Source organism: Enoplosus armatus, chromosome 10 (assembly GCF_043641665.1).
Source record: "Enoplosus armatus isolate fEnoArm2 chromosome 10, fEnoArm2.hap1, whole genome shotgun sequence".
NCBI lineage: Eukaryota > Metazoa > Chordata > Actinopteri > Centrarchiformes > Enoplosidae > Enoplosus > Enoplosus armatus.
Genome location: NC_092189.1, coordinates 7,285,593 through 7,304,737, shown reverse-complemented (window position 1 = coordinate 7,304,737; position 19,145 = coordinate 7,285,593). Strand labels below are relative to the sequence as shown.

The 19,145-nt window shown below is 42.5% G+C and overlaps 4 protein-coding genes across 4 annotated transcripts; all 4 read right to left on the bottom strand.

Annotated features, from left to right (window-relative positions):
* Positions 1–2,579: 2,579 nt before the first annotated feature.
* lcp2b (lymphocyte cytosolic protein 2b) lies at positions 2,580–5,926 on the bottom strand. The gene is made up of 14 exons (XM_070912746.1): positions 5,849–5,926; positions 5,416–5,478; positions 5,261–5,307; positions 5,001–5,063; positions 4,880–4,908; positions 4,746–4,786; positions 4,421–4,628; positions 4,153–4,254; positions 3,969–4,052; positions 3,774–3,858; positions 3,600–3,678; positions 3,185–3,268; positions 2,898–3,044; positions 2,580–2,705 (listed from the first exon to the last, which is right to left on the bottom strand). The coding sequence occupies exons 1-14, from the start codon at positions 5,924–5,926 to the stop codon at positions 2,580–2,582; spliced, it is 1,236 nt and encodes a 411-aa protein (XP_070768847.1).
* Positions 5,927–8,466: 2,540 nt separating this feature from the next.
* On the bottom strand, positions 8,467–10,377 carry LOC139291120 (protein Wnt-8-like). Its single transcript, XM_070913050.1, has 6 exons — positions 10,316–10,377; positions 10,196–10,229; positions 9,962–10,091; positions 9,431–9,556; positions 9,114–9,256; positions 8,467–9,024 (listed from the first exon to the last, which is right to left on the bottom strand). Exons 1-6 carry the CDS (start codon positions 10,375–10,377, stop codon positions 8,467–8,469), a joined length of 1,053 nt encoding a protein of 350 aa, XP_070769151.1.
* A 613-nt stretch (positions 10,378–10,990) lies between these two features.
* LOC139291085 (protein Wnt-8a-like) lies at positions 10,991–12,961 on the bottom strand. Its single transcript, XM_070913001.1, has 6 exons — positions 12,891–12,961; positions 12,742–12,775; positions 12,441–12,579; positions 11,950–12,075; positions 11,715–11,857; positions 10,991–11,557 (listed from the first exon to the last, which is right to left on the bottom strand). The coding sequence occupies exons 1-6, from the start codon at positions 12,959–12,961 to the stop codon at positions 10,991–10,993; spliced, it is 1,080 nt and encodes a 359-aa protein (XP_070769102.1).
* A 3,946-nt stretch (positions 12,962–16,907) lies between these two features.
* On the bottom strand, positions 16,908–18,498 carry tmsb2 (thymosin beta 2). Its single transcript, XM_070913386.1, has 3 exons — positions 18,410–18,498; positions 17,190–17,294; positions 16,908–16,945 (listed from the first exon to the last, which is right to left on the bottom strand). Exons 2-3 carry the CDS (start codon positions 17,287–17,289, stop codon positions 16,908–16,910), a joined length of 138 nt encoding a protein of 45 aa, XP_070769487.1. The 5' UTR covers positions 17,290–17,294; positions 18,410–18,498.
* Between the last annotated feature and the right edge of the window lie 647 nt (positions 18,499–19,145).

Genomic DNA, 19,145 nt, shown 5'->3' with positions numbered 1-19,145 from the left:
TGCCATGACAAGTTAATGACAAGTTAATGGCAGGAGCGACTTGCTGGTGGTCGTTTTTAGCGTCTCTGGTGATAAAAGCCATATGCCGGTTTGTAATTTAGATGGCCGATACATCTACGCTCCCCGAGCTTCCGCAGAACAGCAACGACGACGTTTTGGAGCTAAACAAGGATTTGGAGCGAATGACAGAAAACGTTGAAAATATATCAGGTAACGTAACGTTGGCTTATTGTATTGTAGCACGGTGTTAAACCGGCTTAATTTAACATTACAATATTTTGGGACTCAGGTGTCTTTTACGTCGGCTGTGGTAATTAACATAAATATCTGGTCACTGGCTGCAATGTCACCCTTATTTATATGTGTCCACCTGTAGTGCAGATGACGTGGATGGCTTATGACTTGGTGGCTCTGAGGACCAGTCCCGAACTGGGGGCCTCCATACGGAAACTGGAAGAAGCCTATCATAGATGCAGAACTGCTGTGTGTGGAGACCGAGAACAGGAGCCAGAGATCGGCAAATGATCCTGATCCCACTGCCACAACACTTACTCAGTTGTCATGTAGTTATCAAAGTTTCCAGTTCACAAGAGTACGTCACTGAGATTAAGGGGGGAAAGTTTGTTAAATGAAACTGTAGTTGTATTGTGTTTAAGCTGATATTGCGATTGCGCTATTTTTTGATATAGGGAAGCAGGTATTTGGACTTGCTTCTGCTCTCTTCGCATTAAAACAGGATGTTTCATCCAGTAATGCACAGACTGCAGCTCTTAGATTGTTAGTTGATGTTAGCCTGCACATTCTTTGTTTTGTACCAAAGTGTTATGATCTGTGTAGCCTGTTAAATTGATTAATAAAACAATTGAAATGAGAAGGTGTTCTGTTGCTTTTGTCCCTCATAGAAATAGTCTGGCACCTATTTATTTATTCTACTAATGTCATTTATGCATGTCAGCGTTCATAATTGAATTTGAAGTTTGCTAGATTTATATGGCATACAATTAAAACTGACATAGCCTGTTTTGTTTTTGTTTTGCATTTATTTTTCAGATGGAAAGCACAGAGAAGATCACAGAACAAGCTACCTCAACTACCTGCACTGATCTGGAAAACATACTGAAAGGGCTGGACTCCCTGTCTAACTGCATGGATCAACTGGCATGTATGTATGTCTGTTTTTCCCCATCCACTGCTTTACACCTCCAAAATGTCAGTAAGCATCAATTTTGCCAGTAAGATGACCTTGGAGATCGATTTGCAAATATGCAAAGCGTGTGATGTTACTGTTATACTAGATCTGAAATGTGATAGCCAACAGTGGATTATTGTACACCAACTGCTGCGCAACTTAGTCTTGCTTGTAGATGTCAGGGGTGCAGAGTTACATGATGCTACATGATGTCTGTGAGATCACACTGATGGATAGATAGGAGTAACTGAAGGATTTCACACACTTGTCCATCAAAGCCATTTAATGTGAGGCATGATGTTGCAACTTCTTTTTTTTGCCAGGGGGGACAGCTGTGGGCAAAGTCAGATCGACTTTCTGTGTTGTCTTACCTGATTGAAACTATCTGCTTACACTAATAGTTCAAAGCATTGAAAAATCAATGGTTTGTTATATATTCAACAGTAAAAGCCGAAGGATTTGTGATACTGTAACACTTGATGTTGTGTACCTTTTTTTTTAAATTGTGTATTGTTTTGGCATGTACTATACAAGACATTAACCTATAACCAAAATTTACCATTTTGTACTAACAAGAAATTATCAAAGACATGCTCTGAAAGATGTCAATCAAAGGGAGCTGTTGCCAGTTTCAAATTTGAAAATTTCCCAAATATTTAATACTATGTCATTAAGTGTTTGTCTGTGCTGTCTCACCCCTGTTCACAAATTGTTTTATTTTTGTCCAGCTGCGAGCAGCTCCTCTGTTTTCATTGTGCATTGCATTGTGTAATGATAGTGTCCATCATCACCACACTCATACTATCTCACACTCACACTATCTAATTTAGTATGCATGCTATTAAGTTTTAATTTTTCTATCATCCTTGTTGTGGAACCTAATATATTCTGAAATTTGACTTTTGGAGATCTTAGCACTGTGTTGACCTGAGGCAGCTGTGAAACCAGGTATTTGTTTTCTGCCTGCAGTGCGAACCCAGCTGAGGCAATGTGATCTGATCGTTTGTGTTGGCCACCCTGACAAGCTGGCGTTTCTGAAAATCAAAGAGGCACTGAAGCAGCAGGAGCCCCCAGCTTGGCCTGAAACTGAGGTGTGAAGAACAGAGGTAATGCTGTGTGTCTGGAAAACATAGTTTAATAAAATATACAAACCATCGGCCATGTAAGAGTCATTCCTTTTCTCTCATTCTGTTTACTGAAAATACAAACGAGGTTACCAAAAAGAGAAATTACATAACAGTGACCTTTTGTGTTTCTTGAAATTGTGACATTTGTTCAGATGTTCCTAAAAGGCTTCTGAACAAGCTCCACGTATTCATGCGTACTAATCGGCATAGAGAAACACAGAGACAGATGCAAACACCCACATTAGGCTCAGTGCTGGTACTGGTCAGAGTCCTGCAGGGTGCAGCAAACAACACTGGGACTGCGCTTCAGAGGTCTGGTCTGTGGCATCAATGAGCAGCAGTGGGGTGTGTGTGTGATGGGTAATCATCTCCTTCACCCCAGGGAAACTCTACAGCACAGCATGCACACACACATAAAAAGATGACATGGACCTAATGACGCAGCGCGGCACAAGTCAGCATGAAACACTCCCCTGAGGCGTGCCACAAGATGTTAACTTTTTAGTTTACTTTTGAGTGAGTGCCGACTTATTTCTCTCGTTTTAACATTGTAGATAATAGTTTCATAAGTTTCAGTTTACCTTGTTGTTGAGGTTTGTGCCGAGGGAGTAGGAGTTGCCTTGGTTATGGATCTTAATGTTGTAAACCTTGCCTTGTTTCAGCAGCATCAGGGTGTAGGGGTGGTCACCCAAGCCTTGTGAGCTGTCCCTCACCACAAATGCTCCTTCCTAAGAACACAAATATGGACAAATACACTCAGTTTCACATGATATTGCAAATAATATCCTGTGACATTTCAGATGCATGTATTTGTGTGTGTGTCTGCTCCAGAAAGAGGAAGGTGAGACTGTGAGAGGCAGCACCTGACCTTGTTCACCTCTCTGAGAGCAACTTCAGCTTGATGTCTGGTCACCTTTCCTCCATACCAGCTGGGATCCAAACCGTGGATGCACTATGATAAAACAAGTCATAGTAAGGACTAAATATACTAGCTCTTTCTTCTCTATTCTCTTTTGCAATGACAGAAATGTGTTTTACATGATTGTTCTTGTAAAATAAATGTAACAGGTAGTTGCAACTACCCAACCTAGTAAACAAAATACAATCTCTTGAGTTCCCGTTGCAGACGTTAAGGTCCCTACCATAGTGTTCTTTTTACAACATCGCCATCTGCTGTTTCCCCCCTGAAAGCACTCAAAGCTCGCCTTTAATAATTTGTTCTCCAACTAGCACAGTATACATGGAAGTCATGGCTTGATTATGATTCCATGTTTGATTCTCACCTTTCTTGGTCCTGGTATTGGGTTATTAATCTTAGCAGGTTGTGTTGGCACAGGAGGAGCTGGAGTGGGTTTACCTGCTCTGGGAAGGGAGAGATTAAATGGAACAAAATTTAATAAAATTTAACTTAAATAATTGCATTACCTAAAGTGAAAAGCTTCCTCAGGTTGGCCTACCTGTTGGACACATCTGTAGGTCTGGGGGCTCTTGGTTGAGGCATCTTGCTGGTGAATGAGCCAGAAGCCTTGACGGCGCTGCCCTCTTGTGGGCATGATGGATAGTGTGAAATAGAAATGTGTGATATTGTGACAAGATTACAACATTTTGCTGTTAAGCTGTTGCAATGGCTCCAAACAACAAGCAGCACATACTTGATTTTGTGAGGTCTTTCTGGGATGGGCCAGGTTGTCCAGTCTTCTTGCTCCTCCTGTCAATATGCAGGTTGGGTTGGATGGCTGGTGTTATGAACAGGAAAACATGTTTTACAAGAAGCTTAGATCATCACCAACATCATCAATAAATCAGGTGGTTGTTGAGTCAGTAAATGTGGAGCACCTGGTGATTTGAAAGGTCTCTGAGGAGTATGGGTCATCTGTGGTGGATGAGGAAGTGGAGGTTTTGAGGTCCTTTCAGCCAGCAACGGAGCAGGAACAGGTTCTACTCACATACACACACATTTTTAAGTTAGGCCTGCAGGAAACATGAACACCTATTCTGCTTTCAAAGCATATGAAATGAAAAACAGCAGATACACTGTTGTGTTTTCACACATGATTTCATTGCTTACTGTGCAGCTCTGTTGTCTGCGGTTGCTTTCTGTTACCTCTGTAATGACCGTCCTGAAGTGTAGACACTCTCCCGTGTTGAGGTGGCTTCACTGGTTCTGCAGAGGAAGGCACCTCGTAGTCACCTTCACTGTTCTCGTCACTGTCTTGTTGCTCAGCTGTTTGTGGCTCAGTCAGAGGACAGATGTAGCTGTCTTCCTCTTCCTCCTGGCGTGGACCCTCACAGTCATGATCACATTCATTGTCCTGACCACAGCCCAGATATGTGACACAAGCAGTGAGTGCAAGTCAGATCACAAAATTATAATTTTGTGAACTGTGGCCAAATTTATTTTAAAAAGTAGCGTGTAGCTTTTTACTTACGAACTCATCTGAGTCCCAAATTTCTTCCTCTTGTGCAAATTCTGTAGGAGAATAAACCGTAAAAAAGAATAGTGTCAGGCCTAAGAAAATATGGCTTTATATCAGCGGCACAGTTGAACCCAAGTGCTCTTTACCTTGTTTTGGATGCTTTTGTGCCTTTGATCTGCACAAACAATAAGTATAAAAGTTATGCATTGTTGTTCAGCTACAGTTACATATTCAGTAGAAGCTGTAACATATAATCAATTTTCTTACTTATGATCAGAGGCCCTCTTTTGCTCCCCCTTGTTGATTTCACTTTGGATCATTGTAATTTTTCTTAAAAGACACAAGACCAAAACATTAGCAAAATGTTACAAATATATTCAGTATTACAGTACTACCCTGCACGGCTACTTTTAATTGTGGCCCAGACTGCCACTTGCTGTTGCAGCCTGATGCAGATTACATGATGTCTGAGAATAAGATATAACCTCTTGTGCCAATGAAATAAATAGACTTTCAGTTAGACTCACGAGACGTAAAGGCTGGGGAACACTTGAAGGTCACACTCAGTCATTTGCTAGATGGCGCAGATTTCAGTATTAATGAAAAACAGAACATAAATTGTTCAGAGTATTTCAGAATAGTAAATAAGTGTAAACGCCTACAGAGATTGACACATACTTACCATGAACTGTGCTCCAGTTATGTTGCTTTTCATCACTACTTTGCCGCAGCCTGATAACTTGAGCTGAGAAGATGTAACAGACTTTTAGAGCAGGCAAATTAACATGTAAAGTGTGTTTGGAGTTATATAATTGTCTGAAAGTAGCTCAGAGTTCCACTTTTTAGATTTAGTGTTATACTGTTATACTGCATCAAATTGTGGCCAAGAATAACGCAAGAAACAAATATTGAATACAAAAAATTCTAACTTGGTAAACATTGAGCTGTTTACATTACTCAAGCAATATATATTATATTGTGTATATTGTTTAATTGCTTTCATACATATTGTACTGTCACATTTTAATATATTTTTTAAAGATAAATATTTTAACATATCAGGTACTTGACTCCTCCAGAAGATATAAAAACGCTTCAACTCTTTTGATACTCACAGTCCTCATGTACTCGGCTAGACTTTGGGGATTCCACCCCATCACCTCCACATTAGAGGGAACATGGTTTAAACTCATGCTCTCCTCTTACATAAGTAACACGTCCACTGAAAAATGAGGGGTTTACTTGCAGCTGGACCTTTTCGTTTTGCAGTGGGTTCACAAACCTCTTGCTCTTCAAGTCCTCAACCTACCTTTATAGAATGTCTCTAGTCTAAAGTCTAGACTGACCTCTATGTGTACTTGTGGTGCGTCATCTTCTCAGCCGCCTATTGTGTAAAAGACTGAAGATGAACGTTTCAGTGGTCATAGACACATAAAAGACATGAGACATATAAAATTAGCGCACGCATGCACTGCAGAGTACTTCTATCTCTAAACATAGAAGCTGTTGATTTCCTTTCACATATCTATATACATGACCACAGACACATACAGTAGTTATTATTTTAGTTTCCTCTAACTTATTGTGAGATGCAAATTTTTTAAACAATTATGTTATTACGTTATTAAACAATATGGTTAGATCTAATTAGACTGTGTAGCTCAAGCCTGTGGATATACACTTAAAATGTACTTTATTTACATGCATAGATTAATGTTGCCGCTTAGAGAGATTTATTTTGATTTGTGTTGTGAGCTCATACATGCTTTTTATTCTAATTCTTAACATAGCGTTGTTGACTGCTGTGTCAGATCTTGCATCCCAGCCTGTCGTGTGTCTGGCCTCTCGGTATCTCACACCCAGGTGAGAGAGGAGGGCAGCAGAGAGAAGGGATGATCAATCACGCTCAGACCCCCCTCAGACCCCCAGGCATGTCTGAGTGAATACATGAGTCCTCATGGGGGGTCCTCGTGGGAGATCACCCCCTTCCCCTGTTTTCCTCCTCTGTCCATATTAGGAAACATACCCCCCCCCCCCCCCCCACCCCCCATGAAAGATATAACACTGCCACTGTGGAGGAGGCGTGACATACAGTTCAATTACAGAGCACGAGATGCAACTGCTTTAGGTATTAAATCAGTGTAAGATAATGTTTTTTTGTGAAGTCCAAAATGTTTGAAAAATTCTAACGTCACAAAACTGTTGCAGGATAAATAACTGACTCTCCCACCTGTAGAGCACACAACCAAGCAACAGCATCATGTGGGACCAATATGGAGCCAGTAATGTACTCAGTGGAGAGCAGAGATAAGGGGTGGATCGGGGAGGGCTTCCAGTGGGGCGAAACCTTCATTAACACACAGCAGGATACCATGGGAAATACAGGGCATCCCCAGAAGCAAACAGACAAGGGGAAGGATTGGGGGAGGAGCAGTGTTTTGATCTGTGAGAGCTGTGTGTAGTGGTAGTTTCTCAACTTTTCTGTCCTTTCTTGTAAGATATTTTCTGTGCCACAAACCCATTTTTTCCTAAAAAGTACATTTACCCATATGCTATTAATTTATATGGAGTTGTGTGTTTCTGATGCAGTTCGGGTGTTTTCTTTTATCAGTGCCCAGCAGCGTTGGCTCAAATGGACTAAGTGGACTCCATTGACTATAATGTAGTGACACCAGTTGATCTGAGTTGATATTATGTAATGATTATCCATACTGTAATTTCTTATTTATGAACTACTTCTCTAGTAATTGTAAAGGTAGTGAAACAGCCTTGTAACCAGTCCCCCTTTCTGTTAGACTCCCACCCCCTCTCCCCCAGGCATGGACACCCCCCTCATGAAGGTAATATCCATGCCATCACTCATGTAGCTGCAGCAGTGGCAGATTTATGCCATGTCCAGCTGAGAGGAAGATTTTTGGAGATACAGGGGGTAGAGGGAAGGAGGAGGCACATGAATGGCTCTTAAGACACAGATAGGCCTGTGGGCGGAGACGAGGCTCCTCTTGGACCTAATTACTTGCAAATTATAAGATTAGAAATTAACTTGCATTCAAGGAGGAATGTGGGTCACGCTTATTTATAACTGTCTCCTCGCTGGATTTACAACTAATATCACCGGACCCACCGATGTGACCCACTTTTGGTGAAGTTTGGTCAAAATGTCTGTTACAGTCTGTTTCCCCTCATACACTTTGATGTATTGTGATACATTTGCATTGCCTGTGGGACGTGACAAAGACTATAGGCAGTGGTGTCCCGGATTATCAGGCCAAATACCTAAACTTCTAGCGGTGGAAATACTTCCCTAATTTGTCTTTCAAAGCCTCGCTGTTCTTTGAATGGAATCAATACACGTTGACATCAAAGTGATAGTGGATCAGCGCTGGATCAACACCTTGGTTAGGTGGGAACTGCACCATGTTATCCATGTAATCCTCTGTTAAGTGTATTGAGTCCATTCTTATTCTAATGCACACTTGTGTGCCCTGTCGTAAAATCCAATGACCCTGGGATTTATTAAGTAAAATAATAACATGTTTTCTAGTTGTTGACATTCAGAAGTCTTTATTTTAATTAAACAAAACACAATATTCATAAATAGACACGTATTTATACAAGGAGACATAAAAACAAGAAATGAAAAGTGCAGCAGACATTTAACATCTTCATATTGGCCCTCATTCAACAGACTTAACTGTGATCCAGACAGGTAACACATCCGTATAAAATCTTTTCATTTGGGTCCACGGTATCTCCGCCTGAAGCCGTTCCCGTCAGCGCCTTCCCTCCTGGCGCACACATGTTTGACTATAACCTGGGAGCAGTCGTCGCAGTTCACCGTGCAGCACCAGTGGAATTTGCAGTTGCAGCTGCTCACCACCTCCGTGCGCCTCTCCTCCACCCTCAGGCCGCATTCATGACACAACCTGCGGCAGCTGCGCATCTCCCACTGGGTTAAACCCTCCCCGTGCTGCACACACTCCCGGCCCTCGGTGCCGTACAGCCCCGAGCTGCTGTTCTTCCGGCAGTAGTCCGGCGAGTCCTCCAGGTAGATGAGCTCCGTCTGGGCGATGCTGCCGAACGCGTCCACGATGGCACCTCGGTTGTCCGCGCTGTTGCCAGCCCGCATGCGCTTTTTGTCGATGTCCAGTTTTTGGGCCTGACTGTGCTTGATCTTCAAGTAGTTGCCGATTTCCCGGAAATCTGACAACTGCGTCCAGCAGGTCTGGACGCTGCAGCTCTCAGACATGCCATGACATCTGCAGATGCGCTTCATTGTTGCCTTCACAGCCTGTTTGAAACACGGGAAAGTTGATTACTTCCAACGACTTTGAAACTGTGCAATGTTAGTTAAATAATTGTGGTGTGAACACAACTTACCAGCCGCCCAGCCGCGTTGTTGTGCAGATTGACAGCAGCCCTGGAGTCCTGACCTGTCTCCTGCGCGTCCACGTACTGTTTGGAAATCTTCTCCCCGAAATCCACGTTGTCACTACAGCCCCCCCACAGCCAGCCACGGCCACCTGCACACATAATATCACTTAGAATCAGATCCCCAGCGTTAACCCTCTAAAGAAAGGAAATATCTTAACTCCAAATGCTCATAGATCAAATTTAAGTTATGTGTGTACAACAAGGCAGAAGCATGTTAGACATAAGATAATACTAATATATGTATTTTTTGCTGGGAACCTCACCAATTTTTCCGTTCTTGGAGACATCACAGCCGCAGTTGTCGAGGTCTCCCAAACTACAGTTCCTGGTCAGAGTGTACATGACCCCCGCTGCACTGATGGCGTGGACGAAAGAAGTCTCTCTGGTGGCTGTCAGTGAGGAAACGGGCAATCACGTTTTATATGTCATGCAGGGCAAAGGCAGTTCAAACCTGCATTAATTCATTATATCACCAAGCGATCAGAAGAAGAAGAAGAATTATGTAATAATGATTTTTCAAAAAAAAAAAAAATACTGTGATAAAGTGTGTCTAGCTGCAACTGTGGCTTTTTAGAATAAAACATGGACTTCTTTATAGGCAACATGAAAGTGAATGGAGCACACATATGTGGCCTGACTGATGGGCCTTAGTTCATATTGTCTTGTGGACCCGTATAAAGCAGTGTTTCCACGTCAGTGCATGGTGTGTGTTTTACGCATAAATTACATTTGTCTTCAGCATTTATGGAATTTCATAACTCGGTGAAGGAATTGTATTTACAATCTCAACCTACCGCGTCTTAGTCCTCTGAGCTGGGTTGCGCTGTCGGGACAGTTCCATCTGTCCCACGCAAACTGGTGTTTGCACTCCTCAATCCCACTCTGTGCGCCCACCTGCACGCTTCTTGCGTAGGTGAGATAGGCCTGCAGGAGAGATAATGCCAATGTTTTTGGGGCTTGATTCACATTTTGAAATGTTATCCTTAACTTGTCAGGGTAATCCCAGCAATCAAGTATTTTCCATTTACCTTGGGTCCAGTCATAAGAAAGTTACTTGCCACCCTGAGAGGAAGATAGAGGATAAAGAGTGAGATCAATTTATCATTAGTCTACACATAAAAAAAAGATGCAGGCAAACCGTCTCTTACCAAGCATGTCCCGGACACATTTTGTATAAAAGAGGCAGGAGCCAAAATAACGAATGCACCATTGTCGTCTTCACTGTTAGCCCTCAAAGTAGAGAACTAGTTATTTTGACCCTGTGTGCTGCAACTTTCTCTTTTATTTGAATGAAGAACAAATGGAAGTCTTGTTCTTTGTCCCCGGGGTCCGAGAAAGCTGATTGGGTGACGGGTTCAGGAGACGCCTATATGCGCACTTCAAAGGATGGCATTAGGCGACAGTTTATTTTCCTTCCCCTGTGTGACACCAGGGCACCAATATACAAATAACGGAATCAGAATATTGTCACCGACAAATCAGATTGAGTCATGCATATTGTAGAAAAATATTTATTAGGTACAAATTTCATTTAAAATACATATAAAATATTAGACAATTTTCAGTCTTCACAGAAGACAAATCTAGTTAAGACAAGTTATCTCACCGACATAAACCGGTGAGCATGAGGAGAGTTTGGTGTCAGAAAACAGTTTGATTTTTATACAGAGTCAAATCGGTAACATAAAGTGCATTAAACGGCTTCGGGTGATGTGATGGTTCAAAATGAAAGTAACATTGTTGTAATACAGAATGACTCCTACTGATGTCCACGATGCTGAATTTAATGAAAAGTGATGAGGACTATGTGCAACACATGGCAGTCAGTGCCTGCGCGCACGGTGCCTGCGCTTCGTTTTATTCTGAGGTTTTCTGCCACCGTCTTTACGTGTGCAGTAATATTTAGTGACAACTTGCGTGCATTTGTCACACTTGACGGTGCAGCACCAGTGGAATTTGCAGTTGCAGCTGCTGACGACCTCGATGCGCTTCTCCACCACTCTGAGGCCGCATTCATAGCACAGCCTGCGGCAGCTCTTCTTCTCCCACTGGGACATGTTCTTGTCACCCTTGAGACACTCCCGCCCCTCTGTGCCCTGGAAGCCCGTGCTGTGGTTCTTGACGCAGTAATCCGGGGAATCCTCCAGGTAAATCAGCTCCGTGCGAGCGATGCTCCGGAAAGCATGCGCGATGGCCCCTCGGTTGTCTGCGCTGTTCCCGACCCTCGCAGGCTTCTTGTCCATCTCCAGTTTCTTTGCGTGTTCGTGCTTCGTCCTCAGGTAGCTGCCTACTTCCCTGAAGTCGGCCAGCTGCATCCAGCAGGTTTGGATGCTGCAGCTCCCGGACACCCCGTGACACTTACAGGCTCTCCGCATGGTAGCTTTGATTGCCTGCCAAGACAGTGAGAGTGTTAGTTGGACATTTAATCATCAAACCTGCACAACTTTCCTCTTCGGTTTAAACACATGCGCAAATGCCACTGCCAAAAGACATGACGTTGTGTTAACAAACTCGAGTGACTCCAGGAGCAGTAAAAGCATATTTTACCAGTCGGCCTGCCTCGTTGTTATGTAGGTTGACTGCTGCGCGCGAATCATGCCCACCTTCCAGTGCGTCCACAAACTGTTTGGAGATCTTCTCGCCAAACGCCACATTATCACTGCAGCCTCCCCAAATCCATCCTCTGCCACCTGGAGGTTCAAAGGTGCACATTGTTATTCAGTTCTAAGACTAAAAAGGTTAGTCTAATAGTAAATAGACCACGCGTAGAATAGAAATATACCTGTCTGTCCAATTCTGGAGTCATCGCAGCCGCAGTTGTCAAAGTCTCCCATACTACAGTTCTTGGTGAGCGTGTACATCACTCCGGCCGCGCTGATGGCATGGACAAAAGACGTCTCCCTTGTGGCTACAAGAAGTGACAAGAAAGCAAACCACAATGTTATACTTTGCAATCCAGTTTGGCACCATAAACGCGCAGCGGCTGCGCTCAAACACTGTGCGTAACACTGTGCGTAAAACGCGCGTAAACCGTAAAGGTAACAATGTTGGGCATGTTGGGTGTTTTTATCAATGTGGTTCCAGCAAGGGAGTTTATGAGTTTATGTTTGTGTCCCTTCTCCATGGACGTCAGAGCGCACAAACAGCTACAGCACCCTCTCTGCGTCGAAGGACTAACTTCAGCAAAGTTGACAGTTGCTGGAATTGAACTCACCACCCCACTGCTGCATGGCATGCGTATGATACAAGTAAATGTGGATATGCATAACTTACCACTTCGAAGGCCGTTGTGTGTGGATAATTGGAGCGTGTTCTCCGGGCAGTTCCACCTCTCCCACGCGAACTGGTGTTTGCACTCTTGTATTCCACTCTGTGCGCCCACTTGCACGCTGCTGGCATAGGTCAGAAAAGCCTTGGGAGAGGAAAAAAAAGGGCAATGTTATTATTGCATTTAAGCAATAAGAAAAGCTATTTATTCATGACAAAATCAGCTAATATATTTGATTTGGATGCTCCAAAAGAAGGTTCTACGCACAATACGGGTCCAGATAGATGATGTCAAAAATGTATTTACCTTAGGTCCAGTCATGAGGAAATTATTCACGGTCCTATAGAAAGAAGACAAGAACACAAGGTTAATCCCCGGTATCTACACCACCAGCAAAACAGACATTGCACTGTAGTATTTTAAAATGAATAATTTAAAAAAAGTAAGTGACATACCAAGCTAATGCAATCTGAACATGACAGCACATGGACAGAACCACGGCTGGAAGGAGATTCAAAGGTCCCATAGCAGCTGTATTTCCACAGAGAGGCCTGTTAGTCCGGATCCCAGATGTGGGTACCAAAGAGAGAAGGAGGCAACTGAAGCTGTAGCCAGACTCCGCGCTGATGATATTTATATGGTCGTGCCCCTTTGATTGACAGATTTGTCGCGCAGGTAACGTTTCACTGTGAAAATGCGTCAACGACGACACTGATTGCCGCGTCCTATAGACAGATAGGAGCCGTCGGTGCGTAAGTGCACTTCAAAGAAGTGACGCAGAGCGTTTAAACAGCCCCTCATTCATTCACCTGTGGTTCCCAGGCTGTAACGCTTACACACTTTCCCCACGAACTGAAGCTCATCCAGCGAATTCAATCAGTATATATCATCCCATATGATCCTTACACATTAAAAACAAATACAATAAAAACAAAAAATATGAATCATATAATCATTCAATTCAGAAGTTTATTCAGATAAATAGGCCATCATCATTATGCGCAATAAGGTCACTGTAAAGCTACTGAGTGTTTGAGTCATATAAGCCTCTATTATATTTATTATTGGACTATTAAAGTGATTTATTATTAAGGGATTTGAAGTGGGGTTGGCTGCTGTACAGACGCCACAAACATAACATTAAAAATAGGGTTCCCAATTATGAAGTTCCTGTCATGCATTACGGAAATACAGTGCTGAACGCCGTCGTGAGGCTTCACATGTGTAGTTGGAAACATTTGGGAAATGGCACCAGCGTCCCAGGGGGAAAGACAGTGACTACAAAGCCATAAAGTCTTTCAGGAGCTGATGGTGTATAGTCATGTAAATACTGCCTCACACGTCGGCGACATTGGCATCGTCGTGATAATAGGATAATAGATGTTTCCCTGGGAAACAACTTGGTGTGAAAACAGTCTGGAATTTACAAGAGTGTAAACAAATAAGATCTTTAATGTTTGAACCAGTTAGAATAATGCGTGGTCAGTCATTTTGGTCTGTACATGGTTTTGATTTGTAGGCTAAAACTAGATTCATAAAGGCCATTCATTATAGAAATCAGGGATTATCCAGCACTTAGTCCCATCACATTTAATTCTGCTGATTATCTTCCTTGATCTAGCCTCCATAATCACTGCGATCATCAACAGTCATCAGGCCAGTTTCTGTCGTTTCATACCCGCACTGTGATTTGATGTGAGAGAAGTTACCAAGTTAGTGATTAACATTACCGTTTTTAAATTAGATCGCTTACACTTGTCAAATCCCCTGTAAGCCACTCAAAATCCCTTAAAACAACAATTCACTCAGCGCGGCGGACAATGGCCGGCCGGCTGGGCGAGGCCCTCCGCACAACAGAGGAGAGGTGGAGGTGAGGATAATCCCCACTAATTAGATATCGCCCGCATTCACTGTGCAACATGACTGAAACCTGCAGCCCCTCAACACCTGGCTGAGGAATAATACAGAGTGATTCAAAATCAATTCATAATTTATCCTTAACCGAAGGCTCGTTTACCCATTTTAATGGGTTAATAACCTGCGAACAATAGTCATCTATCCAGCTGGGCGTGTTGCAGCATGGGTGCTAGGTTTCTCGTCGAAACTTCCAGGGACAATAACGTGATTTGTTAAGTGTTAATGAAAGAAATATGTTTCATATCTTTTTTTTTATTAGCCTGTTGTAAATTTCAAATTGAAATGAGAAAATGTGTCACCTGTCAAAGGCTATAATTTGATAATTGATAATGAATGTTATAATTAATAATATAGACTAAACGAAAAAGTGAATAATAATGATTTAAGTGCTCCTTACTTCATAATGGATTCAATTTCGTATGCCGGTTTGGATGATGTGTATTCCAGCTCGACGTTACAGTTTACAGGAGAGGAAACGAGTCAGAACCTTTTGGATTACACTTTGCTTAGAATAACACGAGGTAAAAATGCACGTTAATTAAATAGTCCTAACAGACATTTCGGACACATTAGGCCGTCCTGGGAGCGTCGACGGGTGATTTATGGCAGTGTAAGGTGAGAGAAATGGAGCAATAAGGGCTCAGGAGGTGACGGGCTTGACAGTCCGAGGGAGGGTGGCAGGACTGCTGACGCCAGCCAGCGACATCAGTCAGGCAGCACATCGTGGGCTGTAAGTGCCCATTGTAGTAGGCTGCTGCCTAGAACTCAAAATAACCTGTAATAAATAAATAATAGGCTACATAAAGATGTTATCTATTCGTTAATGCAGAACTAAAAATCCTATAAATAGTAAAATAATTCAATACATTGTTAAAACTGAAATGTTATTTCAGCATTCTCTCTTAAATGTTGTTCTTAGTTATATTTAATGATTGTGATATTTATTTAAAATACCCCCTTTCAGACGTCTATCTTTATTTCATACTTGTATTTTTAAAGTGTTGAAATGTTTTATAATATTATAATATTTTGACAGTATTGTTGTCGCCAATCCCCGCCTCCCTCCACCTTTCAGCCAATCACACTCCTCCAGCCTCCAGCAGGGTCAGCAGCTGCAAGCTAGCAAGCTAGCTCCTGTTAGCTACAGCAACAGAAGAGAAACCCACAGCTCTCTTTGTGTCCTACTTCATGACATAGTGTATCTTTCTCCTGGGGAGCCTTGAAATCACTACAGTGATGTTGTATTGATGTTGCTGTTAATATTCACTGAATGGTGACAAGAAGGGCTCCAACTACTGATCAGTTTCATCGTCCATTAATCTGCCTAGTATTTACCACATATATTAACAATTAATCATTTGGCTGATAATATGTCAGAAAGTAGTACAAAATACCCTTCACAATTTCCCAGAGCCCAAATTGATGTCTTCAAATTGTTTTTGTCAAACGAAAGCTCTAAAACGTAAAGGTTTTCATTTTCCCGCATAAAAATTACTTCAACAATTAACCGTTCCACTTTATTTTCTGTCCATTAATCAACTAATTGTTTAAGCTCTAATGTAAAAAACGCACCATCCAAGCTAGCTTGAAACATTAGCAGGCTAGCTGCCTTGTCGAGCCAATTAAAAAGAGAAGATGAAACAGCGTCTCATAATAAAAAGTTGACTTTTATTCATTTATTTTACAGATTTGTAGTGAATGTATTATTGTGTTCGTTTAGTTTTCTGTATATATGCACATGATTGTGATATGTCTAATAGCCACTTGGAGTACACTAATATTATTATTAAGGTATGAAAATGTGTGTTGCCAACTCTTAAATTATTCTTCAGTGATGTGGCCTACACTAAAATAAGAACCCTGTTTGTGCAGTGAACTTTGTCTAAATCTTAAAAATCTGGTGAAACTTGTCATCATTAACATCAATATTATAGCTTTGAGTATGCACTCAAATATGAGGTGTGTACTACAATACTTGACGTACTGTACATGCCAGTTGCAAGCAGTCCAGACAAATCATTTTTATTGTGTATTTATTCCATGGCCGTGCATGATCCATCCATGCCTCATGAGTTTGTGTATTAGAGTCTGAAATATGTACATGGACATAAAGGAGACAGCAACATGCACAGGACTGACTGGTTCCACGTCTTCATATTTATTTCATAAAGAAAAGTAAAAAGTTTATTAAGAAAACATCCCACATGATTAGACTCTGATTGCCCCCACGTCTGTAGACATCCCCCACCTCCCCCCTAGCCTGGATGCCTGCCTTTCTCTCTGTGCTACATCACTACACCACTCCCCAGTTTGGCAATATTGGAGACATGTTAGCTATAGGCTAACAGTGCAAGACAGGCATCCAGGCTAACGTTTTCTCACCCGAGTGGTAAGAGAGCCCCCATGTGAGGATGCCATATACCCTTACGGCACCCCAGGGGAGCTCAAGAGCACCCTTTTCTGAAGACAAATCAAGAGATTAAAATACTGTGATAATCAAAAGAAAGTGCTTTTTGCTGTGGCATCTCAGCTTCTTTTCTTCATGTGCTCAGAAGTCAAGGTGTGGCATCGCCTTTCCTCTCTTGCTCAATGGCTGGAAAAGAAGAAGATAGTTTAGGTCAGCAGGCTTGTGTTTAGTGTATACATGAGAGGATGCTGATTTTTGATTTGCTGTATATCAGTGATGGGTTGATGTTGCAGCACATGATTTTTTTTCCGCACTGCTTGCTGAGTGTGTAGTACTTTTGACAGCACTGGAAGTCGCGGGAAATTGTTGCAGGGGATCAAGGCTTCAACTCTGCTCAAACACACACATCGCCGAAACAGGGGACACTCACTCTCTTTGGTGGGCAGAGGGTTTTTTTCTTTTGTCTCCGTCTTCTTCAGCTTTGTCTTGTCGAAACGGGCAATCTCAGTCATGTCAGGCTTGTCGGACATTTTGGCTGTGAAAGAGGAGAAAAACACCTGAGCACACAGGTTTGACCTTTGCTGTCAGCCATCATATTGGTAATGCAGCGTAACATAATAAACCATATACTTATTATATGAGATATGTTTTACAATATAAGAACAATGTTTGAGAAGTCATCACGAGAGCTGTCCAAAATCTTAATGGCTTTGTCTGATATTAGACTGCACAAAAAGGGAGTGGCTACGACATGTACGGCTCAGACACGTCCACATGCATGCCTGTGAGTGGTGGCTGCCTCCCACACATGCTCTGTCTTGACATTCCTCCTCTTCAAAATGCCTATGTAGCTAACATGTGCCTATTTTTACCCAGCTGTCTGTCCTTTCCTTTGTCTCTGCTTTTCCCTCTCTGAGGCTGAGGTCTTTGTTCTCTTCCTCCGCATCCTCTCTCTCTCTCTCTTTCTTTCTCTCTTTCTCTCTCTCTCTCTCTCTCTCTCTCTCTCTGCATCCACCCCTGCAGCCTCGTGGATTTAGGCAATGCTACACGGGTTCCACTGCAGTCATATTCCTGACCTAGCCTCAGGTCTGACTAATGTGTCTTGCACAGTCTGGCCCAGTCACGCCTGTTTGAGCTACTGCTCTGCCAGAGACCACCAGCCTGCAGCCAGTCATTTGCAAACCAAGCTACTGTAACATTATTCTCACTAGTCTGAATTCAAATGGGGCCTAATAGAATCAGTTTGACAGAGAAATAGATATGCTGGGCACGTGGCCAGAATTTTACATATTTCGGTTTCTTGAAACGAGGCACACTGAATCATTTCTCGATTGCCCTCAGCTGCAAATGGTGGCTAAAGCCAGCCCTGCCAAGTCTTGATATTAACAGCAGCAGTCATAATCTCACCTTTTTCAATTCAACTGTAATTATACAAACATTTGCTCTATTGTTCCCTTATCATCACCACCATCATCATCACCCTCAACATCCCTCTTTCACGTCATTCCACAGCTGCCATCAGCAGCCAGCTTCTCCTCATCCAGCCACACCCCAATCCTTTGTTTGACTCCAGTAAAAACAGGACCAGAAAGAGACACAATGACACAGAGAAATGAAGAACACACTGAAGGAGAGACAGTTCGTTCTTACCGGTGTTCCACACAGCAGTGGGCTAAAATCCAGCAGCGGAGAGAGAGAGAGTAGGGAGGGATAGAGACACAGAGATGGAGAAGGGAGAGCGATGCGGAAGCTGAGTGAGATCTGCCGGTGTGTGCACGCCTGCCTGCATCCAGGGTGTGGGTATAAGAGGGAGGGAGGGGGAGAGAGAGAGAGAGAGAGAGATATGGTAGAGAGAGAATGACTGAGAGCTTGGTCAGCCTTCCTCCCGCGTCATCAATATTAATGTTCTCGAGGGAAAAGGCTTGAGGAAGCCAACCCAACAGCTGTGCTGCTAAACTCATCTGACATTGATTATGATAAATTATTTAGGTTATACATTGTGTGTATTAAAGATTGTACCATACAGTATTTTTGCTGAGTAGGTCAGGGACACACTGCATCAGATGGTGGAAAGAGGATTTTATCTACTTCTATAGATAATCTGGTCTATATGAGAATGTCTATATGCTGTGACTGTACTTCTTTACCTCTATAGTATTCATGACATGCTGAGAACGTGTCAAAGTTATGAGTATTTATACAATTGCACTAAGTCATGTAATGACTCGGATATTTTTTTTAATGTAATGTTTATTTTTATAGGGACACGTATATGGCATGGATGGACCAGTGCCACATACCACAGCATTTATACTCTAAGCTAGTTTGCAGTGCCTGTCCCTAGATGGGCCTTTATACAAATGCAGAAAATTCAACAAGAAAATAT